Below are 24,987 nucleotides of genomic sequence, written 5' to 3' on the forward strand. Positions count from 1 at the left end.
CTAGCGGGGATCACGCCGAAGTCCCCACCCCCTGAGGTTAACCCTCGCGCGCCCCGGCGGTGGGAGTGGAGTTTGAGTCGGGAAGTCCAGGAACGGCGGCCTGTGCCTCACCCCACCCCACACCGTGGGACTGGGCTTTCGCAGGAGCCGGGGAGTGATCTGAGCTGATTGCCAAGAAAGCAGCAAGGGGGAGGCGCGTGTGCAGGGAGCCACGTCTGTGGTGAACATGCTGGTGGGTCCTGGGGGTGGGCGGACCGCTGAGCCTGGTCATCCTTACAGCGGTGCCCGCAGCTCCCCACTTGGGCTCTGGGCACCCGGGTCCCCCGCTTCCCACCCATGAATGGCTCTGTTCTCTTCCTTCCCATGTAATTCTGGGAGCCAGGGCCGCCGAGCTTTGGGCTATGCGGATTTCAGAGGAGCTAGAGGTTTAGTTTCTCTGCGGGGTTAGGGCCGATAGCAGGTGTCTTGGGAGGAGTTAACTTCTGTGTTGGTCTGCTGCAGACCATGCCCACCGGGGTCCTAATCACTGAAGGACGGAGAGACCCTCTCAGGGGCCCTTCCCTCTTGCTGCACTGGTGCCCTCGGCCCCTCCCCGCCATCACTGTTCAGGCCAGCTGGAAGCTCTGATTATGTAGACTCACTGCACTGAGGGCGGTGCCCTTTGCCCCTCGCATCCCCTAGACGCTTGGAATGGGGCTGGAATTCAGACATTTTGACACCCACTTCTGATCCTTCTAAGGACCACCCGCTCACGTTGGAGATGATGGCGCTGGTCAGTGCACACTCTATGAGACAAACTGGCAGCTGACACGTGGGTGGGGGTCTTAGAGGACCTTACCATACCACTGTTGTGGGAGGTAGTTTATCTGAAGTAGGGGAGCTGAGGGTTTGGGGGAGGAAGAGGGTGACTGTAGCCCCTATTAAATGTGGTACCGTCGGGTGAGGAAGGAGCTATAGCAGCAGTACTGAAGCAAAGCCCCCTGATTCTTTCCTTCAGGCTAGTCCACAGGCCAAGTAAGCCTGAGCAGGGAGGGCTGGGTTTCCCACCCAGGCGCCTCCACTTTCCAGGGGTGGAAGGAAGGGGCTGGTCTATGAGCTGGAATACTGGAGAAGACAATGGTGTAATGTGCAGGGAGGCTAAGATCCTTGAACAGCTTTAAGGGGTGTGTTGAAAGTGTGATGCAGAGTACTACCTGGCATCGTGAGGATAAGCATCTGGCCAGGGGGCAGGCGATGCCCAAGGCCTGCTCCAGATGCCTCCCTGTGAGCTGCAGCCTCTGCAGGTGCCAGAGAGGCGGTACCTGCAGCTCAGGTGGTACACGGGGGCCAGCTGCAGCCTCCACCTCTGATGGATGTTGTCTAAAGAGGCAGGTCTGGTAGATCCTGAAGTGGACATCACAACTGGAAGTATGTTCAAGGTCATGGCCTCCAGTGTGGCCTTGACATATGTGCCACGTGCAAAGTTGCAGGGACACAAAAGACACCTGCAGGCCTCTCTGCTTCTTAGTTCTGGTGCTGCCTCGAGAAGCAGGGCACTCACAGGCCTATGTACCTGCTGTGCGCCTGCTTGGAGCCTTTACTCCCCAGCCTTGATTTGAAGCTACCCCATGGGAGGGTCTCTTCACATCCAGTCCTTCTAATTCCCCACCAACCAGTCCACCTTGCAGCACCCCAGGCCTTGTGAAATCACAGCCGCTGTCACAGAGAACAGCTCCAGACCATCTTGTGTCACTGAACCCCTAAATGCTGGGTCAAGACAAAGCAGGAAGTAGCAGGGATAGGAGCATGGGCCCTGGGTGAGCAACCACGGTCCAGTGGGTTGGTCATCAATGCCAGGTGATATACCCTGCTGGGTACCAGGAAAAGCCCGGAGCCAAACACCTGACCTAATCAGTTGCCCTGGCAACAACACTGCCCTTGATTCTACCCAGACAAGATTTATTTCCGCTGGTTACCCTGGTAACTCGTTTCACTACCCCCCAGTGACAGGAAGTGACAGAACTTCAGCTCTGCTGGGTGAGAATGCCTCCCCCAACCTGAGAGGGTGCCCCTGCGCATCCAGCTGCCAGGTGCAGGGCAGCTGAGGGATGGACTCCCACATTCCATGTGCCTCGGGAAGACTCACCACGGAGGAGCCTACAGCGGGGAGGCTGGGCTCTGAGGCCCCGGCTCCCTCTCTTCCCTCGGGTTCTTGATTCCCGTGGAGCAGCATGTGGGGACAGCACCACCCGCGTCCTCCCCGCTGCCACGGCTCCCAGGTCCCGATGTAGTGAGAACAGAGAGCTTGGCAGAAGTCATGGGGACCAGCTCCTGCTTCCTCACCCAGAAAGGCAGCTGCCAGTGACCTGCTGAAGGCTGGGGTCAAGCCAGAGGGCTGTTGCCTGCAGAGCGCGGTCACAGCATTGGCCAGGGGACCATGAGAACTTGGTCAGAAGCCCAGGGGCAGCCTGGGGGAGTCCTTCCAGCCCCGCGGTGTGGGTTCATATTGGCAACCACCAGGCTGGGCCTGCAGGGAGACCCTGGAGGACGGGGCAGGGGGAACACAGCCCAGCCATTATCAGGTCAGGGATTCTTCCATCCTGGCAGCCTCCCTGGAAAGAGGGCACCCAGTGGAGGCAGTGCTAGGGCTGTTCTGCAGTCCTGGGCCCGGCCCGTGCCTGGGGACCTCTTGACTTTTCTCCCCTGGAGTTGGATGCTGACCCAGGGTTACTTCTCTGATTGGTCATCCTGCCCTGGCAAGTGAGCTGGCTGGGGTCCATGTCGGACAGAGTGGCTGGGAGGCATGGACAGGGACTGCAGGGAGGTCCTGGACCCAGGCACCAAGCAGTTAAGGAAATGCCTCTGGGAAGCAGCAGGAGTGTGGCTGAAACAGTAAGAGGCACTGAGGCTCGTGGTCCTTTCAATCTCACCTCCAAACCTCAGTGTTCTTGGCTGGGAAAGGAGTAAGGGGAGCTGGGGAACAGGAAGAAAAGGCTCCTCCCCCACCCCACCCGCCAGATTTCAGTTTCCCTCCCCTTGAAGGCTCTGAGCAGGGAATGGGAAACAGAGACAAAGACTGACAGAGGAGAGCTGTTGTTTACTCGCTCAGTTGTGTCCGACTCTGCAACCCCACGGACTATGGCCTGCCAGGCTCCTCTGTCTATGGAATCTCCCAGGCAGGAATACTGGAGTGGGTTGCCATGGAGTACCCAGGGGTAAAAAAGACGGTGGTCCACTCTCGGAGCACCACCAGGAGACGGAAGGAGGGTAGAGGCTAGAGAAGGGGCAGACAGACACAAGATGTGATGAAGACTGAGCCCTGGAGCGGTGGGAAGGCCACACCTGGCTGGGCGAGAGCAGCAGCTAAAGGGATTTACAAAAAAAGTCCTCAGAGTCAGTCAGTGATAACACTGTCCCCACCTCTCCTGGCTGCCAGGTTGTTAAAGGTCATTGAGTGGAAAGACCCAGAGAAATCCCAAGAAAGGGCAGCCGAAGGGTCAGGGTTCCTGGGCAGTGGGTGGGAGGCTGGGGAGCTGCACCCAGTCCTGGGCCTCGCCTTCACCAGCTGCGGTGTTTAACCCAAGCCATCTGTCTTGTCATCACACAAACAGCCCAGACATGTGACTATTGACAAAACATCCTCAGGTGGCGAGGGTCTGGGTGGGGTCTGAGGATGCCCCTAACCCGGAAGTGCTGGATTTTGATGACCACCCCCGATCCCCTCCAGCTCCCTCCATTGCTAAAACTGGACTGCAGTTCAGGCAGGGGCTGGCCGTGTCCTTGGCCAACAGCAGCATCGTCACCAACCCAGGCAGTCATGTTGACTGACACGTGGACCCTGAGGCTGGCCCAAAGCAAGACTACGAGAGCCATTTTTTTTTTTTTTAATGCAGTTCTTTCCCAACATTGCCCGCAACAGCTTTGGTGCAGAGATTTGGGGGGCAGGGAAGGGGGAGGGAGGCACATGGGGAAAAAAAAAGAAAGAAAAAAAAAAAAAACCCCAGCCAATTGCACAAAGCCTTTTCCTGAAAAAGCTCAGGCCCTGGGGTGGTTGGGACATGTGGCTCCCTCCCGCACCCCCTGGAGCGCCGGCTTTGCAGTCGAGGCCCCGATAGGGGTTCGTCCCATTCTCGCGTGGAAGAGCCGTCTGGGAGGGGAGGATGCTGCGTGTGGATATGTGTGTGTGCATATATAGATAGATATATAACAGGCTATATTAGAAAATTCTCTCTATGTATAAATATAAAACACTGGTATCCAAACATGACACCACAGCTAACTAAAGTGCTTGACGGCAGTTGGGCATGTGTAAGTCTGTAGGTGAAATGATTCATCCTAAGTGCCCAGGATGTGGCAGGAAGCTGGGGAAGCGAGAACATGGAGAAAGGGCTGCTGGCCCGAGCCAGGGCACTCTGGCCCCCCAGGGCCTCCTCAGCCTGTCTGGTCACCATTCTGCGCCTCACCCCCACCTCTGCCCTGCTTTCCCCACAGTGCTTCCGACCACGAGGAGAACAATCAGCAAGCTGGGCACTGCGGAGTCGTTCCCACGGGGAGTACTGGTCAGCCTATGCCCACGGCTTCCTCCCCTGACAGGGTTCAGAGTGAAGGGAGCGCTAAGGGCAGGAGGGGAGGACTACTGTCATCATCGTTAATAATTTGAGAAATAAAACACCACAGCTCCTCTAGGCCTGGCTCTGTCATCTTGCCTCCCGGGGCGCCCCCTGCCTGGGTGGGGGCTGGAGAAGGAAAGGAAGGAGACCTGGGGGGCAGCTGACCTGGGAAGCTGTCCTTTTATCTGCAAGCCCCAAGCAAAGCATTAGCGGCTCTGCCACCCTCAGCCCCCTACCCTGCAAAACAAGACCCATCTGGTCTCAGACCCGCAGAAATGCCACAGGCAAGTGGTCCTCAGAACTCCAGGGAGCAGAGGGGCCCCGGAGAGCAGGCCCCTCTAGGACACAGTGCTACAAGAATGGGTTGGTGGTGGTCGGAGGTTTGGCAGCAAATGGGCTTGATGAGGATCCAGTCTGGAAAGAAAGAACAACCGCAAATTGTTAAATTAGGAAGAGCTGGAGGCCACAGACGATGTGTGGCCCAGGATTCCTTTCTCCTTCAAAATGACTGCGTGGAGGGAAGAGGGCAAAGGAGGGAGCTAGGAGGCTAGTCTTAGAGGGCATGGGGAGGGTGGATGAAGTCAGGGCCAAGGAGAGCCGAGGCCCCGTCACTAGCCCACTCATCCCTGGCTGAGCCAAGCAGAGTCTCACGGGGAACGGGCATGCGTCCTGTCCCACATTGCCCTCTTCTCCTGGAAGGATTCCGTCCTCAGCCCCCAGAGGGAAAGGCCAAGCACCCTAATCAGGCCCGGGCCCTGCTCTGGTGCGCTCACCACGAAGGGGTTGGTGGAGATGCCAGCTGGCTGACTCAGTGGCCCCTGCCCCAGCTTGGCGGATCCCAAGTCTCCGAAGGAATAGCCTGGGAGGCAAGAGCAAAAATTCAGCTGACGGGAGCCCTGCCGCTCAGGCGGGTGCTGCCCAGCTCGTCTGTCTCCGTGCCGGGCAGGCCCAGATACAACCCAAGGCGGGGGGCCCAGCGGGGTCCTCTCCAAAGTGGGGAATAAACATGTGGAACAATCAGAGGACACAAGCAGGTCTGTTACTTCCCTGGGCTCCCCCTGCTGGTCCAAGAGGGAACTAGCTCAGACACCTGCTCCCTAATACATACTCCTGATATTCACACACTCACAGACCCGCCCAGACCCTGGGGCTGGGAATGGGGTTAGAAAGGAGGGCTTGGTCTGAACCCCTTACCATTCTGCTGCTGAGTCATCGAGGTCTGTGCGGGGAAGAGCGGTGGTGGGAAGGGGCTGGCGAAAGCCCCGGTGGGTGGCACTGTCTGGGGGAAGCCTGGCCCAGCACCGCTCATCCCAAAGCCCGGCCCTGTGGAGGGAGGGACGTGAGATAGGCGAGGTTCTGGAAGGTAGGCTGGAGAACAGGTCTTCCTAATCCCTCCAAGATAGGGAAATGGAAGCTAGTTTTTCCCTACCCAGAGGTACCTAGTGGAAGTACCCGGAAAGAGCATGAAACCCTTCAGCATCCCTGCACCCTGCCAAACCTGCCCTCTTGGGGCCTGTGGGTCAGAGAACAGGCTAGTTATGGGCACAGGCACAACATGGAACTGGGGTCCGCTTTCCGCATCTCTTATACTGCACAAACCACAGCAAGTTACTCTCATCTCTGAAATGGGGACCATGCCTATCTCCTCGGCATGACTGTTGCAAACATGAAATAACGGTGCAGAGCCCTAAGCGCTGGGCCTACCACGTGGGTCAGCTTAGCAGGGAGTATTGTTCTCTCTCCGGCTTCAAGGTTTTTTTGAGAACAACCAGAAAAAAAAAAAAAAAAAAGAGGAGGAGGAGGCACACGAGCCTGAGTTTGGAGAGAGAAAACTCCGGCTGAGGAGGGCAGGGATCAGAGCCATGGTTTCAGGTGGGACGCAGAAGGGAGGAGGCTAGACCGCCAGAGGGAAACAGGGTTGGAGGAAAAAGCATCCCCACCACTACCAGTCAGCGTCAACCCTTCGGAACCGACTCAGTGAAGAGGCAGGCTGTTTTTTCTAACTTTGAAATTCCGTGACCTGGGTGTCTCCAGTTTTTGCCCACTAGGTGGCTTGGAAGTTAAACCAGTCTGGCCTGGGCTGGTGACTCTGGAGAGCGCTAGCTAGCATCAGGGGATAGTCTGGGAAGCTTACCTGTGGCCAAGCCATTGGGCTGGAAAGGGTTGGTGGAAGGCAGCTGGGCGTGAGCAGCAGGTGTGGTGAAAGGGTTGAAGGCTGCTCAGGGTGGAATGGGGTAGAGGTGGGAGGAAGAGCTGGTTAATTTTTCTCATTTGGTTAACATCATAACTGAGCATTCCTCTAAATCCCAGTGTGCAACTCTCCCCACCCCCTCCCTCTAGAGTCCTCAATTTCCTCTTGACCTTAGATCCCCTCCTGAGGTTCCTACACGAAAGACTCACCTCCAAAAGCTAGCCCTGGGCTGCCACCTCCGCCAGTGGTGGCCGACTGGAGCGTGGGGACCTGGCCAGCCATCCCGAAGATGCTGTGACACAGGGAGAGAAGTCAGCACGCACATCACCCAGCACCGAGGAGGTGGGCTGGGCAAGGGACCAGGAGGTGCAGACCCCATCCTGCCAGACAGGAGGAGCTGAGCAGGCTGGGATAACCAAGGCCAGGATTTCTTGGCTGGCTTTCCTGCCCGAGGGCGAGCTCCCCGACATGTGGACCTACCTGCTGGGGATGCCTCCAGCTGATGCCCCAGGCCCCAGGAGGCTGCCCATATCTGCGAGGCTGTTGGGCTGACTAGCAGGTGCGAGAGGAGAGGCACCAAATGGAGTCCCCTGGCTGCTCCCTGGGCAGGAACAGGAGTAAAACAGGGCGTGCTGGTGTGAGACAGGAGGGAAGGGCCAAGAGGAGGGATGGAGGTGGGGTGCAGTGGACGGGGAGGGGAGGGATGGCATGAATGGCACCAACAGGGTCCTCTTAGCCAGCCCGTTCTTCCCCTGATTGCCCAGTTCTGGAGGGCTTGTCTCCCACTGAGGATTCTAGGCAACGTGATACCCAGCCCTTCTTAGTCTCCCAAATGCTGGAAACTGCCACCTCTGGAAGACAAGCAGTTCTTCTTCGTCCAGGTCACTGTCCCTCCTGCTCTACTTTGGCTTACACTTCCCATTTTTTCCTTAAGAGATGGAAAAGTTTCGTCTTTTCCCTAAAGCAGCATTTCCATTTATGGATAAATCATATGTAGGGGCAGGTGGGGGTGGGGGAAGCACTGTGAAGAGCACAAAAGGTTCAGGGTCACTTGGGAGACTCAGGAAACATACAGATGGCATTGGAGGTGCTGAGCATTGGTTTCCAGCCTCGCCAGAATCCTCCCACACCCAGCCAGCCACCTCCTCCCCTCTGGGAAGACCTCCCTGATGCCACGACCTCAGATCACAGCTGGGATGCACTGCCCATGGGCCAGTGAACTATGCCTTCCACGGGCGTTCCTGACCCCAATATTTGATTCTGGCTTTTCTCTCCTAGAGCCTTGTCCTTTTGCTTCCCAGCACCTGACATGTTTGTAGTGATATATTTTACTTCTGTATCAACTGGATCCCCACTAGACCAATTCCACTGCCAGGAAATTTCCTTTCAGATATAACTTAACCAATGCCTCCCCCCCCAAAATTATTAACTGCAGTGCTGTTTAATAGCAAAATACTGGATCATCCTAAATATTCACTAACAGGAGATTAAGTAGATAAATCATGGTATAGACATAAATTGGACAGTGGTGCAGCTATAAAAAAGAATGAGGAAGCTCTTAACGTACTGATTTTAAAAAAATATAACAGTGCTCGCTTCGGCAGCACATATACTAAAAAAAAAAAAAGAAATCTAACAGTACTGTTTAGCTAGAAAAATCAAAGTGCAGAACAGTATGTATATTATGTCATAAAATGTGTAGTAAAAAACGGAAGAAAACAGGACAATAAAAATGAGTAAGTGAAGGCGGCTCCCTCCTTTTCCCAGAAGCAGGGCTGTGGAGAGGAGATGAGACAAGAGACCAGCGTGGGTCAGGCTGCAGAAACACTCTGTGGGATGGGAGACTTGAAATGTATTTGTGGGGAAAAAGGAACGTGCCAGCAGAGATGGAGAAAGTGGAGGTGAAATTGATCGGAAAGTTCACGGGAGAAAACCTCGCAGAAGGCAGGAAGGGGGCGAGGGGTAACCTTCACAAGGGAAAATGCTTCCTCAGACACAAGAGGAAAAAGAGGGACAGGAGTGAGTTTCCTGGTGGCCGGAGATTAAGACTCTCGTCTCCCAATGCACTTGACGCAAATGCGATCCCCAGACTACAGCACAAGGCCCGCAGGCACCACAACAACGTGAAAACGTCCACCACGTAAGCCAGCACGTGCCACAGGAGCGTGAAGACGTCTGTCACGTAAGCCCCGCCCCTCCCCAGGCTGCAATGACGTGAAGACAAAAACGTGGAGACGTCAACAACGTGAGACGTCAACAACGTGAAGACGTCAACACGTGAGACATCAACATGTGAGGCCCACATGCAGTGTAAGTACAGAAAGCCTCGGCCCAACGCCCCCCCCCCCCCCAAAAAAAAGAGAAAGGAAAAGTTAACATTCAGGACTAGGAAGGAAACCGCAGGGCCAAGGGGGTTCTCAGATTCATGTGGTTGCGCTCTGGCCCCCTCAGACCTTAGCCCTGGTTTCTTGTCAGTGAAGTTTGGGGTTCTTCTGAGCGCCTCAGAACTGTACTGTGGCCCTCCCTGCGCTTCCTTTTCCAAAGCGTGAGGCTGCCGCGTTTGTCCAGACCCCCCTGGTAAGGACACCTTCCTGGTGCTGGGCACACCTGATGGGACGGCCTAACGTGGAGGAGCAGAGAATCCAGCGGGGAAGTCAGGTGCCCAGGCCTGGCTGCCTGCCGCGAGGATCCGGGCACAGGCTGCTTCCTGAGGGTCGGCACTCGGGGGACAGGGCTCGCCTCAGCCCTCTCCCTCCCCACCCCTGGCTTTCCCGAGGGACACGCGCTGGGCTGTAACGCACACTGGTCTTAAGTCCTCTCCCACCCGGAGGCCGTGAGGACAACAGAAAAACCAGCGGGGTGACGGTTGGATTGTCACTTCGCAGACTCCAGGCCCTTCCTTTGCCCGACGGACTCGAGGTACATGGACCTGCCGAGCGGACGCGGCTCCCTGCCCTCCCTGGGGCCCGACTCTTCAGCGCCACTCTGGGCCCTCGGGTTGGGGTGCCCCTCGCGATGAGGACCTGGCCGTCCGTCTTAGCGGGGAGAGCGGGAGCTGCGTGCCTCCCGGCGGCCGCTAGAGGGCAGAGCGGCCGGGGCTCGGGTGATACCTGCGCGCTTGCTGGTGGGCACCTTATCCACCGCCAGAGCCTCGCCCTGCGCGGCTGGGTGTGTAGACTTGCCTCCTCACAGTTTCAGAGGAAACCGCACTTTTAGAAACCTCCCCTTCTCCTCCCCCTCAGAAACACAAAAATATAACCCGACACGTCAGGAGAGTCGCCCACGTCTCCCCCGAACCTTAGTGGCTCCTCGTGTCACCCTCACAGAAGCCCCTTCGTGACCGTGACCGTGGTGGTGAGAAGTTGCTTGGATCCGCCCCTGAGCAGCCATTTGATTTGGGCCAAGGCACTGGCCTGGTGAGCCAGCTTCCTTGACTGCAAACGGAGAGCTTTCTTCCCTCAAGGAGATGATAGCCAGCTGCTCTCCGGGCACCATCGGGGCTGGTGGGCTTGGGGTCGGGCGGAAGCTGTCTGCTTCTTGAGATGAGCAGACACTGAACCAAAAATCCATCCCAGGTTCAGCCTGCGATGGCTCCAAGGCTGACACCTTTACTCTCTCCCTCTCTCTTTTTAAAAGAGCCCCTTTAATAAGCTCTTTTTTTTTTGTTTTTGTTTTTTGCCACACCTAGAGGTACCCACGATCTTAGTTACCTAATCAGGGATCGAACCTATGCTCCTGCAGTGGGAAGTGCGGATTCTTAACCTCTGGCCCGCTAGGGAAGTCCCCTAAGCTCTCTCTTTAAAGCAATCAGTTGTGCTAGGAATGCATTTCTGGACGACCCGTTTACAACAATCTTGTAATAGACTGTTTCCTTTGAGGTACCATGCCTGGAAATACTTTCCTCTTGCTAAATTGTATATTCTGGTACCAGTTTATATTCTTAACAATAGCATACCTATTTCCCCACACAGTACTGGCGATTATCAATCTTTAAAAACTGTGTGAATGTAGTTCTTATAATTGTATTTTCTCTGATTAGTTAGGTTGAGGACATATTCATGTTTTTTTCTGGGTATTATCTGCTTCTATCCCTTGACCATTCTATTCTTCCTTATTAATAGGAATTTTTAAAGGCACATTATGGTTATTGGCTTTTTGTCTGTTTCCATGTTGTAAATATGTATCTTCTCCCTATCTGCTTCATGCCTTTAAGGACACAAAACATTGTTTTGTGACTTTTTTTAGGACATCTTTGTTTAGGTCATCTTTTACCATATAAAATACTCTGACTTATGCAATTTCTCCTTGTTAGAATTTATGTAGATTTTGTTTCCCAGTGTATGGTCAAATTATATATATATATTCTTTTACTTTTTAAATATACATTGTCAAATTATAAAAGGGTTATATGTTTGAAAATAATATATCTTTATTTTTGTTATAAAGTTCTACTTGTATTTCTTAGGTCAAACTTGTTAAAGTGTTACTCAGATGGTCAGCTTCCTTCCTTCTTTGTCCATCTATTCTATCAGTTAATTTTATGAGAGAATCTATTATAATCTCTGTTAGTTTATCAGATTTTCATTCTAGTAGTTTTTGCTTTATGGATTTTTAGGCTACCTCATCAGTTACTTTAAGTTCACGATGTGAGAATTTTGTTGTGAATTTTAACTCCTGTCAATATAAAATGTCTTCTCTTGTTCCATTCAAAAAATTTAATTCAAAACAAAAAATCAACCAGTTCATGGTGAGAGGTGGTGAGGGCTGTGGGCAGAGCAGAGTCAGAAATATGTGCTGTGGGCTGGACTGTGTCTCTCTGTGGACCGAATGACTAGGGAAACTGCTTAGCTGCCTCCCCTGTAAAAAGGGTAAATTTGAGGGGCTCCTCCCAGACCTCAAAGCTTGAGGGTCAGAGGGTCTGAGACAGTCTCCTGCCTTGGGTCGGCTGTGGGGTCGGAGGAGTAACTTACCAAAGCTGTGACTTCCAGTTAGCATCCGACTGGCTGGCAGCGAGGGTGGGGAAGGGAAAGGGCAGGTAGGTGGGGAGGAGAGAGAGAGAGTCAGTCACTGGCTGTCCCTGGATGTCTGTCCTCACAGTGCTCCCGACTGCCTCAGGATGGCCAAAGGGAGAGGGCCGCCCAAGAGCTCCAGAGACGGTCGTCTGGGAGCGACGGAGTGCTTGAAGGGCCTTTAGACTCTCCTTCATTCGCACAAGAGCAACACCATAGAGTTGACAGGCTTCTGCTCTAAGAGGGATGGGTGAGGTCTCCTGGAGGCTACCTTGGACACTGCTCCAGCCCTTGCTCTGGGGGCCCTCCAGGGGAAAGGTCATGTCCAAGTTTTCTAGTCTCAGTCTCCCTTACTTCCCAGTTAGCAACCTCCTACTGCACAGCCCACACAACTCCTGCTGTGGTTTTAGCCATTTTCCTTACATGAAAAAGAAAAAAAAGAACAATAGAGCCCCTTCTTCCTGACAAGAACCTCATCAGATTGCTCTCATCCTTTCCTGGAGCTTCCTCTCTTTGTGTGGTTCTCTGGGCTGGTGTGGATGTGAATGAAGGATGATGTATGGATGTGGACAGTGGAATGCAGTTGCCAGAAAGAAAGGAAGCTGGAGGGGCAGCACTTACCTGGGGGCGCCGGCTGGGCCTGGAACGGGGCTTGACCAGCTGGAGGAATGCTTCCAAATGCAGAAGAGCCGGGACCACTACCGAAGGCATCAAAGTTGGCAAAACTCCCATGGGAAGGCGTTTGGCCTGTAGGTGGAGAGAATATGAAGGTTATGTTTATATAAAATACATGTAATCTGTATCATACAGCGGCCAAGAGCCACTCCATGAGACATCTGCCTCCCCACAGGGCCCGCTTCAGAGGGAGTTGGCAGGAGCCTGGGGCAGACAGCCAGACCCATGCAGAGGGAAAGGTGCTCTCAGAGTCTCCAAGTTTACTCCCCGCTTTTTACCCTTACTCCATGAGGTATTAACATTTTTGTCAGGGTCTAGTTTGGGTGGAATAGTGTGAAAAAAATTTTGTTACGGGGAAGGGCTTTAAGAAAGAAAAAGGGAAACTAGATAACCACTTTGTTCCACCCTCTATTGGCTACTGCTGGCCTTCGGGAAAGAGGGCAGGGGAAATGGAACCTGTCACAATTCCCTTGCTCCATTTTACTGGGGAGAAAGTAAGAAAAAGGCTCTTCCCAGTGATCTAAAAGGAAGGGCTAGAAGCCCCCTGCTGTCATGCTTTTGGTCAGACTCCCTAATGGAATTGTGGCCGTACTCATCTGACCCTCACCCTCCAGGCTGTGATGCTTCAGAATCACGATCGTGTTCACTTCTGTGCAGAGCTGGAGCTAAGTGAAATTCCGTGTTTGATGGGGACAAAAGTTCTCGTCCCAAGTCCCACTTACCCCCAAAGGCTGGGAATGCAGCAAAAGCTGGTGCCACCTGGGGAGCAGCAAAGGGGTCTCCGCCGATGTCAGCCAGCAGATCAGTACTGGCTTTCTTGACCGAGGAAGGGGGGGGAGGTTGAGAGCTCCGGGGCTGGGACGTCCGAGGCTGACCGACAGGCTTGGAGGAGAAGGCAGTACATACAGCACTTGGAATGCCAGTCATGACCCAGGCCCCTGCATGGCTCCCCTGGCCGCCCCCAGACAGGCGAGTGGCGAGAAACTGCCCTCAACCGAGAGGGTCCTGGGAAGAAGCGTTGCCTCAGCCCTTCTCATACCTAGTTCCTCTGTCGTCCCAGGACAGCCACTCCCAGAACCACACACTTTAGAGCATGTGCGTCAAGGTGACCCTGATACACAGGGACGGCGCCCAGCAGCACCCCCTGGAGCTGTTACCTCCTTGTTTTTCACAGGTGCTTGAAGCAGTGTCCTGGCCCCTGTTTTTCTTTGGAGGAGTGGTCAGGTTTGAAGTTGATACTCTGACTTCCCTAAATACCACTTCCTGTTGGGTTCTTTCTTCCAAAATACACAAGTCCAAGGTGAGAAATGCAAGACCTAGGTCACAGCAGGGCTGAGAACCCATTTACACCTCCTGGATGATCATCTGCTAAGTCCAGGGGATTTGATTTAGGAAACTGACACCCCTGTCTCCCAAATCCCATAATAATGTCAAGGGCAGATCTGACAGTTACCTGGCTGCTGGAGGCAGCAGCTGAGAGAGACGGCACAGGATCCCCCAAAAGTGTCCGGGGGGGCTTGCCTTCTGGGATGGAGCCCTGGACGGGGGTGGAGGTGCTGCCTTTGGTGTAAGTGGGCCCCTTGACTTGGTCTGGGGGGACATACCTTGGAAAAAGAATAGTTAGGCAGACAGGAGGGGTGAAACCTTGAAACTTTGGACCTTGCTCAGCTTAACTGCTTGAGAACACAGGTTTCAGCAAAGTCCTTTCTTATTTTCCCTACCGAGTCTTTTTTTTTCTTTCAATTCTCTCTTTTGAACTAAAGGAAGCAGAGACGTAGGAAGAGTTCCACCTAACTTGAGTTTCTCCTTTACTCCCAGATGATCATTTTTTCCTGCAGGGATGTTGTTCAGTTTGCTTTGGCTTGTGCCAGTCTTCCCCACACCTCTCCCTCCTCTTTCTGACACGTGAACCATCTGGGTTTCAGATAATAGCAACTTGCAATCGGGCTGACCAACAGGTGATCCTATTTTCCAGCTTCCTACTCAAGGGCCCCCTTTTACTTCCTGGGCGTGTCTTCAGGTTCCTCTTTCTCTGCCACTTCCATCTTCTAAGCACTCAGGATTTACCCTGCTGGTTCCTGGACTTCTGATAAAATTCCCTTCCACTCCAATGGATGTGGTCTCTACTTGGGATGTATCTTTTTTATCCCAAGGACACTCCCAGGAGGAACTACAAAATGCTGTTGTACCCTCACCCATCTCCTCGCTCTCTGCATTCTCTTCTTCACCCTACAGTTATCCCCAGAGATAACTGGGGGATGCACACCCCCCAGAGATGGAACAAGAAGTGGCATGTGGGGGAAGAAAAGGCAAGAGAGAACAGAGATACTGCTTCCCCTAGTAAATCTCTAGTAAATATAGTAAATTCCTTCCCCTAGTAAATTTCCTCTAGTAAATCTAGAGGCCATGTGCTCTTAGCCACCTCTCTCTGTGAGATCATCTGACCTCTAAAAACTAGTCCACACTTCATAGTTGGGGAGCCTAGCTCTCCCCTCCACACAGTTTTCTGTCTCCCCAAAGGAGGGGGATATCAAATCTGCAGGGTCAGTGACCAAGAGCAAATTGTCCTTTCTTATGCCTTATTATTTAGAAGTCAGAATTCAGCCCTAACTGAATCTGAGTGGAACAGACTCAACCCTCGTCTAGCCTTTGAAAGAAGCCCCACTTCAGCTCTGGAAAGTGGACCATAAGATGAAGTGTCTTGGACACGTGTCTCCAGAGTAATCTCTTTCCTCCTCCTTACCATCTCTTCTTTTCATATTTTTCCTGGAGAAATTCCTTCACCTTCTGAGGATCCCTGGAATCTGGTATTAAAGATGTCCGAGCATCAAAAAGACCCAGCCAGATCTTCCTGCAAACCTAAAGGGATGAAGTCAAGTGACAGAGAAGTTGGGGCAGAAAGTATGAGATGGGAATCATACCATTTCGAACTCATCAATCAATAAACATTTATTGAGCATGGATGCAACATGAGGATCTGGGTACAACTACAAAACAAACATGATCTCTGTCCTCACAGAGTTGATAATCTAATGGGGAAATGGTGTCTTAGATAAATACAGATACATTTATAATGACACACTGGGACACGTCTTGTGAGAGAAAGTACGGGGTCATGAGAATTAAGGGAAACTAAATTTGGATGGGGGTGGGGTCAGGAGCAATTTTCAGAGCTGTGGCTTCCAGAACACCCTCTACAGGCTCTTGTTTGCACTTTCCAAGTGACCCCTCAAAGGAGTACTGCTGGCACCAAGGTTGGAATCTTCCCACCAGCAGATTTAGCTGGAGAAGGGGTTTAACTTACTCTCAAGTAAAGACATGGGCTTAAACCCAGTTGCTTACGTCAGCACAGCTAGCTCCAGGAGCTCCTGCTCAGAGGGGCCGCTCGGTCAACTCTGAACACTCATCACTGTGGAGCATCTCTCCCTCAAGGGTCACCCCAGCAGAGACTGCTCCTTCCCCTGATTCTTCCAACAATGGGCCCAGACAAACCCCAATTTGTATAACTAAGATTCCATAAATGTACACAGGTACATAAGGTAAGATACCTTACATACTAAAAAATAAGAGAAACTCGAACAGAAAACTGTAGGGGCTTTCCTGTGATCTGAGGCAAAACTCCGCTGACAGGGCAAGTACAGCCTGGAATCATTCTGGCAGTGGTGGCTCACCTCGTTTCCACGGGATTGCAGGAACAGTACTTCAGGCTCAGTGAAAGTTGTCATGGAGATGGACTTGACTCGGTGAGGGGGGTTCAGGCCTCTCCTGTGAGAGAGAATTAGAACAAAAGAGAAGTAGAATGCTGTTAGCACTGCAGATCTTCTTACGGGAGGAAAGGGAGGGAGAAAGGATAAAGTCACATGTAAATGAAACTCTCTGACTGAAGCTACTTCTTAATTCAAGGAAAGAAGGGAGACCAGAATGTTTTGGAGGCCTCTCCTGAGAGACAGGGAACCCTAGTCATTCCCAAGAAGGTAGAGGCTGTCCATCCAGAGCCGCCTCTTCTTGGCTCAGACCCCGGCAGCTGAATGTTCAGGCTGAGGGGTACTTCAGGGAACTCAGGTGTGTGACCATTTCCTATTTCCTGCTTCATCATTGTTTGAGGCCTACAGCACATGCTCAGGGTCCCAGAATCCATGGAGACACAAATCTTTCAAGCAGGAGGGAAGGCAAAAATGAAGGCCCCTGACTATTCCTGATAATACCAACACAGATAAAATTTGGAGACAAAAAGAGTCCCTAGGCTGGCTGCTGCTCCTCTACACAAGGAGGCCGCGTGGTGGAGGCATGGAGGGGGTCCCTTTTTTAGGAAGTGATTTCTGGGAAGAGAAATACTCCAGACTTTCCTCTCACTTCTAGATCTTTAAACGAAGCAAGAGTAAGGTTCAGCCATAAGCTACGAGACGGGCAGGAGTCAGGAACATATACTCTGTAAGGATTCTTTTGTGCCAGCCCTGTGTTTTCATTCTGTTAACTCCCTGGGAGTCCAGCTCTGCCCACAGATGCCCCGTGGAGACTACAGCCAAGCCGGCTTCCTTCCTCCCACTCAGCTCCCCTCCAGAGTGTTCTAACGGGAGCCTGGGGCTAAGCCAGGCATGGTTTCAGAGGTTCCCGTCTCCTTACCTTCAGTTTTGCTCTAATCTAAATCTACCACCCTCGACAGATCAAAACACTAGTAGCTGAACCAAAACAAATAAACTGGACCTTGGGGCCAGGAGTGAAAGACCACGGGTGCATGCGAGAAAGAAAGTCTCAACTGAGAGGCCTCTGGGTTTTCACTCCCTGGAAATAATGGGCAAAGCAAGATGTGAAAATAAAAGTAACTCTAGCGTAGGGTCTTGACTGACGCCCTCAGGAAAGGAAACAGAATTGACCAGATAGAAATCTTAGGGAAAGGTGGAGAAAGCACATGGCCGAGCTTCCAGGTGCACACGCTGAACAAAGGTGATCGGGAGCCGGCAGAACGGCAGCGTGTGGATTAGTGTGAGTGAAGGCAGCGCTGGCAGGGGAGCAGACAGAGGACAGAGTACGAGGTGGACGGTGAAGGGCAGCTGCTCTTCTGGACGAGAGGTTACCGTTAATGGGACTCTAACCAAGGACAGGAAGGACGCTGGAGGCTACAACTGGGGGCATTTTCAGCAATTCTGCTACTAGACTTGGATGGTTCTCAAAATAACCCTTTAAAAGATAAGCAATATCAAAGAGGACAGATGCCCTGAGGAAAGATGAGAGCAGGAAAAACCAAGAGCCAGGCTTTGTAACTCTGTCAAACAATAGCTCTTAAACTTGTTTTGACCTGAAGATTGTCTTCTGATTGCATTTCAGAGAGATTCCAGTTTTTCCTCCTCAGCCTCTCACCAGTGGCTTGGTTCTGTTTGTTCCAAAGTCCGGACCTCCTGCTTTGATACTCTTTCCTTGGCCCTTTCTCACCTTAACCACTGTGCCCTTGCCCCGGGAATGCCAGGCCTTTCTGAGGTCTCAGCAGAGTAGACAGAGCCCTCAGTTCCTATGAGCCTGGGCTGCCCTGCCACCTCCCACTAACAAATATTTACTCTGCTAAATAAAATACGAGGCATTGTGGAAGGCACTGTGGGGGATACAAAAATTACAGGACTTAGTCCTTGATCACCAGTCACTTGTTTCCAAGAAGGAGCCAGGGGAGCCTGGACGAGGGTGCTTCCCAGTGCAGCAGGCACACACAGTCAGATCAGGGAGCATGTGGCACCAGGATGCAGCAGGAAGACAAATGATCATGGGAAAAGTAAAATGGATTATGTTTACACTAGAAGAACAGATTCTAAGCCTATCACAAAAAAGGTCATTGACATTTCCTGAAAGGACACCAGGAACTGTTAGCAAAGTGTAAACAGGGAGGTGTGCTTCCTTGGGTGGGGGGTGAGGAGCTTGACCCATTCATCAATCTAGAGAAGCTTAGAACAGAACTTCCTAGGCTGAGCTTGGACTGGGTTGGGGGGGGGGGGGGGGGGAGCAGGGATGGGGTGGAGACAGGATAAAGGCAAAGCAGAGAAAAGAAGTGATTTAGGTGCTTTGGGCCTAACGAATCTGATGGAACAGGATGTTTCCATAGCACAGTACAAAAAGCACTGCTCTGACCTTGATGTCTGTAGACTGGATTATGTATAACCAGAGCCACGGTTTGGGGGCAGGGAGAGTCTACAAGGTAACACTCTGCAGCCCAGGAAGAGGGCCTAGTTACACAGCCTATGAGTCAGAGCATTTGTCTCTGAATCACTGAGAGGTCACTGCTGGCTGAGTGAAGCAAGTTAGAAATGAGAGCCCTTCTCCCCTCAGGAGCTGAAAGCAAATGATCTAGGAGTGTTGTGTGTTACTGGATACATACCAGGGTCATGCACTGGGGCCAGATGGGAAGCACTGGCCTGGAATTAAAACACATCTGACTCTCCAACTTGCAGCTGGTCTCCCCAACATAACTCTCAGGTTCTCCCCAAAAGAAGAAGTGAGAGCTCGAGGAGGCACTGCCCTTTCTTTGGTTATCACAACAAATATATTCTTTCTAACCAGGAGGAGCTGGGGAAGTACATAAAGTTATTTGCCCAGAATAGGGCAACTTTTTCTAATTGAAAGCAAGTACATTACTAGGGCTCAAGCCTTCAGCCTTTTTCTACTTCAGTTTCTTTTTCACAGGGCACCCAAACGGCCTTTGGAGTACTCTGAATCACTCTCTGAAGTACTCGGAATTACTTGGCAAATGAAGTGATTTGCAGAGACCCTACTCTGTCCAATCCTCTCTCTCTTTGCCTCTCTCTCTTCCTTTGGCTTCTGTTAAGCATACTACTATTTCTGAAAATAACACAACTTTTGTTTCTCTGTGGTCATCACCCTCAAACTGGCCCGTATTTTGCTTCTATCTTGCTTCATAAAAGCCTCAAACCTGCTCAGCTACTCAAATAAGAAAGTTCTGCCAGGTCGACAGTGGAAAAAAACAGTTCCACCCACCACCCAAGTTCCTTCATTTGTGCCAGATTTGAACTTGGGAATTCCTTACCTCTGAATATTTGTGTTCAAATTAATCTACCCTAGACTGTGTTTCTTTGCCCCTGGGATTCCATTTCTCTGCCTCTGAGCTGGCTTCAGCTAAATCAGGTTTGCTTTTATCTTTTTTTTTTTCCCATTTATTTTTATTAGTTGGAGGCTAATTACTTTACAATATTGTAGTGGTTTTTGTCATAAATTGACATGAATCAGCCATGGATTTTATGTATTCCCCATCCCGATCCCCCCTCCCACCTCCCTCTCCACCCAATTCCTCTGGGTCTTCCCAGTGCACCAGGCCCGAGCACTTGTCTCATGCATCCAGCCTGGGCTGGTGATCTGTTTCACCCTAGATAATACACATGTTTCGATGCTGTTCTCTCGAAACATCCCACCCTCGCCTTCTCCCACAGAGTCCAAAATTCTGTTCTGTATATCTGTATCTCTTTTTCTGTTTTGCATATAGGGTTATCGTTACCATCTTTCTAAATTCCATTTGTATGCGTTAGTATGCTGTATTGGTCTTTATCTTTCTGACTTACTTCACTCTGTATAATGGGCTAGCACCCAAACATTACCAAGAAGAGTCCCTATTTAGGATGGCTCCCTTACTACCCTGTTCTGGGGTCAATTTCACTAATTTTAGGGAATTTCTTCCTAATCGAAATTTCCCTGCTTTGACCCATTTCCTGAAGCTCTTCCTCAGTAACAATAATAAACAGCTGCCTTCATATAGAGATACATTGAATCTGATATTAGCAGGTACTTTCCTCTTTAGGCTCAATCTCAGACCTTTCACATCCCCCACTTTCTTCTCATCCCTTTGGTAATTTATTGTTTTCTTAGGAGCTTTTCAGGTTCTCCAAGGGCCCTCTGTGATAAAGTGCCTAAATCTGTAATTTTAGAGACTCTGTCCATCTTGCCTGGCAGAAGTGAATATGAAAGGTGAGGTGCAAGGGGATGGAGGGACAGGACTAAAGTAAGGGCAGGGCATACAGGCACATGTCCACCTCTCCAACCCTGACAGATGGAAAAGCACTGAATTATTGAACAGCATATTATACCTTTCCTTCCAAGGAGATAAAGTGTTTCAGTTAGGAACAGCTACTAATGATGCAGACAGGGAAACTAAGGCACCAGGAGGGTAGCAACTTATCACAAAGAAAGATCTGTCAAACTCATCTCTTGACACCCAGTCCAGAGCTCTGTCCATCTGAATCCTGACTTAGTCCCATTGTCACAGTAAAGATATAAAGAAGTAGAAGACACAAATATCCACTACTGAGACCTGAAGGGTGATGGATTGAAGGATAGACCCAAACAGACAGGTCAAGGAAGCATGTCACGAACTTGGCTGAAAAACTGGGTGTCAAAGACAGCGCCTAGCCTAGATGCCAATGAGATCTCAGGCCTCGCCATCTATTTCCTTTTTCAAGAAAAGTGGTTTATCCATTTTTATCCATTGAGGCATCCAAGCAAGCAAGAACAAGAGAGAGCACTGAGGCACTGCTCTGAAAAGAAATCCTTTTCAGGGGCAATTTTTATCCCTCCTGAGCTTCAAATGGCAGACTCATCTTCTAGTATATGAGTTAGAAATATACTAAACAGGCAAGCGCATGAACAGATTGGGGAGATTAAAAGGATCTATATCCAGGTTAAGGAAATTAGGTATTGGAAGAAAACCAAATGAATAAAACTAGGTCAAATTTGGGACCTACAATTGTGGCAGCATGTATGTAAATTTAGCAACGGGAGAAGCTAGCAGCCTCTCTCTCAGGCCCCCACACCCAACACTGTGGGTTTCTGCTAGAGATGAGAAAAAAATGTCTCATTTAAAAAGACAGCAAGAATAAGCTCGCACATGCAGACAGGAAAGCATAGTCATACCCACCCACCACCATTAGAATCTCAATTTTTCTTCAGACCTTGGGAGATTCAACTTTGGCTGCAACTGTCAACTTTGTTATATCAGTCAATCAGGCCAGATGGGAACCCTGGCAGTTCTGCTTTCTGCCCCCAGAACACTCCATCCCCCTAAGTGGTTGATATATTTGTAACACACTCAACAGAAAACTAGCTTTCAGAAGAAAGCCAATCCTGCTGTCTCCTTATTAAAGTATATGTCAATATCCTCTTTATTTTAAGAAAGAATCTTCTCTTTTCATTATGACACCTCAGTATGAACTTCCATCAGTCTCTAGCCCATGCTGAGCTTTAGTTTACTTCATAGTGCTTATCAATACCTGCATTTATATATTTGATGATTTATTTAGGGCCACGGCCTCCACTAGGATTCAGGCTACCTGAAGATGGGATTTTGTCAGTTTTGTTTATTACCATATCTCCAGTGCCTAAACTGGTATCTGAGGCTTCAGAGACACTCAACAAATATTTGTTGACTGACTGACTTACTAACTGTATGTGCAAGCTACTGGTCTACTACTACGATTTCACTTCCTACCACTACAAAATCCTAATCTGTAGGCAGTCAACCATGTGGATTTAAGATGTTAACTGGTGTGTGGATCACCATGGAGACATGCCTCTTTAGCATCTGCTGGACTGTGTGCCCCCTCCTTACACTGCAGCCAGCAAGCCCTACCTCACATTCTACCTGTGGCCCACCTGCCAGCTCCCAGCCCTTCCCAAAGAACATCAAGGGACACAGGTAATACTTTGTGAAGATCCCTTTTAAAGCTTTCCACGCTTTGCCCTACTCTATGCTAATTACAACTCCAATTGGCAAAGGAAAAGTACCATCAGAACCCAGTCTGATGGTCACAGCCAGGGCAACTACAGCTTTCTTGTGGAGTTTCTTTTGATATTTCTCTCTTTATAATCTCAACATGCCATCACAGTTGAGCTTCATTTACAGGTCCAGCTTCTTGACCTTTCATTCTCTCCTCACTTCCTGATAACAGAGGATTGGCCTAACTTCTCATTTCCCAGCCACCAAAATGTGTTCCCTAAAGTCTACCACCTTGAGAATCACTGCAAGTGAATCTCATAATGCTTTACTAAAATACTAAGCAAAAATGTCCTTTCTAAATTGTTTTGAAACTAAAAAAAGGGGGGGGGGGTGCGCTAGGAGACTCCCACCATTGATCCTATAGGAACTTAAGTTCCTGAGGAGCTAAGCCCCTAGCTGGACATACACATGCTGCAGATAAGAGACAGGCCTCTCTGTTACATTAACCAATCCTTAGGTCATCATCACCCAGTGTATGTCCAGATCACAGGTGTTTGACTTTTCACCAGTGAGATCAACAGTGACCACAGGAGGAAGTGGTAAATTTCTGTAAACTGTACAATGACATTTAAAGAGTTAAATTTTCCAGCAAAAGAAACCAGGTTGTAAATGTGAGCCAGATCCCTTGGCCCTCCATCTGTCCTGGTTGAAGGATATTCATTATAGAAGGGAAATGTTGTCTATGGGATACTTTAAACCGAGGTCTAGAAAATAATGATGTCAGTACTTGCCCTTTATTCAGTGTTTGAGGTTTCATGCCATGGTAGCTAACCATGGCAATGAATTGACACTATTGCTGACATTTTCTTCCTAGGACCTAGACTGTGATGTGCCATCAGTTTTATCCCCCTGCTTCCTTTTATTTCTCTACTGAGTCTGTAATTGGATTTGCCTTTTCATAACGGGATCTTCAGGAATATGCTCCTTCTACTTTACCCTATAAATAGTCCTATAATTTGCTCCTATTCTCCTCAAAATACTTGTCCCAGTCTTCAGTCTGCATTCTTCTACTCCATTTGAGCCTGTATATCAACTTTTGACAAACTCCAGTTTGCGTTCTAAACCACTGTCCCAAGAGCCACAAAATTTTTACTTACACCAAAGTCAATTCTGTCCTCACAACATACAAGTAAAGTTGATCAAAACATAAAAGTTTGGCAAAAGAGGTAAAAACCAAATAGAGAAATAATCCTAAACTGCATGAGGGGACCTGGATCCTCATTTCTGGTCTGCCATGATCATAACTAATAGCAACAAATGCTGAAAACAGCAACCCCCGTCTGGCATTGGATAAGTTACTGAACCTCTCTTTGCTTCTGTCCTCCCATCTGTCACCCAAGAACAAGACTGCTCCCTTCTTGGTCCTAAAGGTGAAAGAAGAAACAAGGAAGGCACTCCTAGTTAAAACCAACCAAACCAATGTATTAATACTAAAAAAGTAAAAATAAACCCCTTGTTAAAGACATACAGGCTTGGTATCAAATTTTAGATATGCATCTAATAATAATAATTCCCTAAGGGGGAAAAGAACTTCACCATGTAACCAGAAATCTGGGTTAGAACTGTGGCTCTAAATTAGCTCAAGTGTGACCAAATACAGTGCCGAGGGTAGCATTGCAGATTATACAAGGGGACCCCCCCCCCAATCTAGAAGAGTTTCTAGATGCTACTACTGGGAGTAAGCCGTGGAAACAAGGAGCTTGAAAGTGTAAATTAGTAGTTAGGATGGCTCATCCAGATCCCCAGACCTCTGGAAAAGTTAAGTTCTCTAGAGAGGGCAACCTATCAGCATTCATCTCTCAGATTTGTAAGAAATTTCCCTCTGGGTAGCATTCCAAAGTCCTGAAAGATTAGGATCTGTTCCTGAACACTAGAACATGGCCCTTTACCTGACATTATCACTCTGCTGTCAACCTGAGTCTGTCCTGTTTGCCCTCCACCTACACGAAGTTCCCTTGGGGTGTTTGTCATTCTCTGACCCTTTAAACCTGTGACCCTCCCACCCCCCACCCCAGTTTCCTTCAATTCTCCCCACTTTCGGATCGCTCCCCCTCCTTTAGGGAGTTTCTGCAGTTCTCACTCTGTCTTTCCTTTCCTTTGCATCGCGACTCTAATCATGTCTTGTCGCCCCTGAGCCTTTCCGTTCCCCGTGACGCCTCTGCAGCAGACGACCCTGTCGGCACATCCGTCGTGTCTCAGGCCACCCCGCCGCCCCCGCCCGACCTCGGCTCTGGCCCTTCGCCCTGAGTCCCGATGTCCCCAACGCCGACTCCCCACCGCTCCTTTCCCAGTCCTCCCCGCACTGTTCCCCGCGCGCCGGTCCACTCACAAGAGGCCGGAGCAGGTGGTGCAGACGAAGCTGCCCACGGTGATATCCACGTAGGTGACCCCTCGCTGGGCGCACTCGAAGCAGTGGCGGTTCCCGGCCTGGCTGCAGCCGCCCAGCTCCCGCACCCGGCGACACCACACCTCCGAGGCCGCCTCCGCCTCCGCCTTGACCCCGCCACCCGGCCCTGGGCCCTTCTTCGCCGCCATCACCATGGCTGCTCAACCCCTTAGACCTCCTCCCCGCAAGTCAGCAATCGCCTCTTCAACCACTGCCGCCTTCCCGCCTCCTCAGCCGCCTCCGCACGCCAGGCTCCCTTGACAGAACCTAGGGAGCCGGCGGCATCCGTGCAAGGATCCTCAGCCCGCCCCCCCTGCTTCGCCTGTTCTGCACGCTGATTGGCTAGTCGCCTCCACCTCCTCACTCTGATTGGC

The 24,987-nt window shown here is 50.8% G+C and overlaps 1 protein-coding gene and 1 long non-coding RNA gene across 4 annotated transcripts; one reads left to right on the plus strand and one right to left on the minus strand.

Moving 5' to 3' along the window:
• Window positions 1–4,750: 4,750 nt before the first annotated feature.
• AGFG2 (ArfGAP with FG repeats 2) lies at window positions 4,751–24,942 on the minus strand. 3 transcript variants are annotated; one of them, XM_020875631.2, is made up of 13 exons: window positions 24,557–24,941; window positions 16,136–16,229; window positions 15,208–15,323; window positions 13,918–14,068; window positions 13,187–13,346; window positions 12,411–12,536; window positions 11,751–11,783; window positions 7,261–7,381; window positions 6,990–7,072; window positions 6,724–6,804; window positions 5,784–5,912; window positions 5,363–5,448; window positions 4,751–5,003 (listed from the first exon to the last, which is right to left on the minus strand). In XM_020875631.2, exons 1-13 carry the CDS (start codon window positions 24,766–24,768, stop codon window positions 4,941–4,943), a joined length of 1,455 nt encoding a protein of 484 aa, XP_020731290.2. In that variant the 5' UTR covers window positions 24,769–24,941; the 3' UTR covers window positions 4,751–4,940. The 3 variants fall into 3 exon arrangements, with proteins under 3 accessions (XP_020731290.2, XP_020731310.2, XP_020731299.2); XM_020875651.2 differs by lacking the exon at window positions 24,557–24,941 and adding an exon at window positions 17,761–17,898; XM_020875640.2 differs by lacking the exon at window positions 11,751–11,783 and having other exon boundaries at window positions 24,557–24,942.
• On the plus strand, window positions 9,127–15,282 carry LOC110126168 (uncharacterized). The gene is made up of 2 exons (XR_011485295.1): window positions 9,127–9,699; window positions 13,639–15,282. It is a non-coding gene; the product is annotated as an uncharacterized lncRNA (long non-coding RNA).
• Window positions 24,943–24,987: the final 45 nt, after the last annotated feature.

This window comes from Odocoileus virginianus, chromosome 33 (assembly GCF_023699985.2).
Source record: "Odocoileus virginianus isolate 20LAN1187 ecotype Illinois chromosome 33, Ovbor_1.2, whole genome shotgun sequence".
NCBI classification, from domain to species: domain Eukaryota; kingdom Metazoa; phylum Chordata; class Mammalia; order Artiodactyla; family Cervidae; genus Odocoileus; species Odocoileus virginianus.

Excerpts from the sequence above, each read along its gene's own strand:
- AGFG2 (XM_020875631.2), bottom strand. The coding sequence starts at position 24,768 with ATGGTGATGGCGGCGAAGAAGGGCCCAGGGCCGGGTGGCGGGGTCAAG. Across the intron at positions 7,073-7,260 it reads GCTGGAGGCATCCCCAGCAG|CATCTTCGGGATGGCTGGCC; the intron begins GTAGGTCCACAT and ends CCTGTGTCACAG. Across the intron at positions 5,004-5,362 it reads TCTCCACCAACCCCTTCGTG|ACTGGATCCTCATCAAGCCC; the intron begins GTGAGCGCACCA and ends CTTTCTTTCCAG.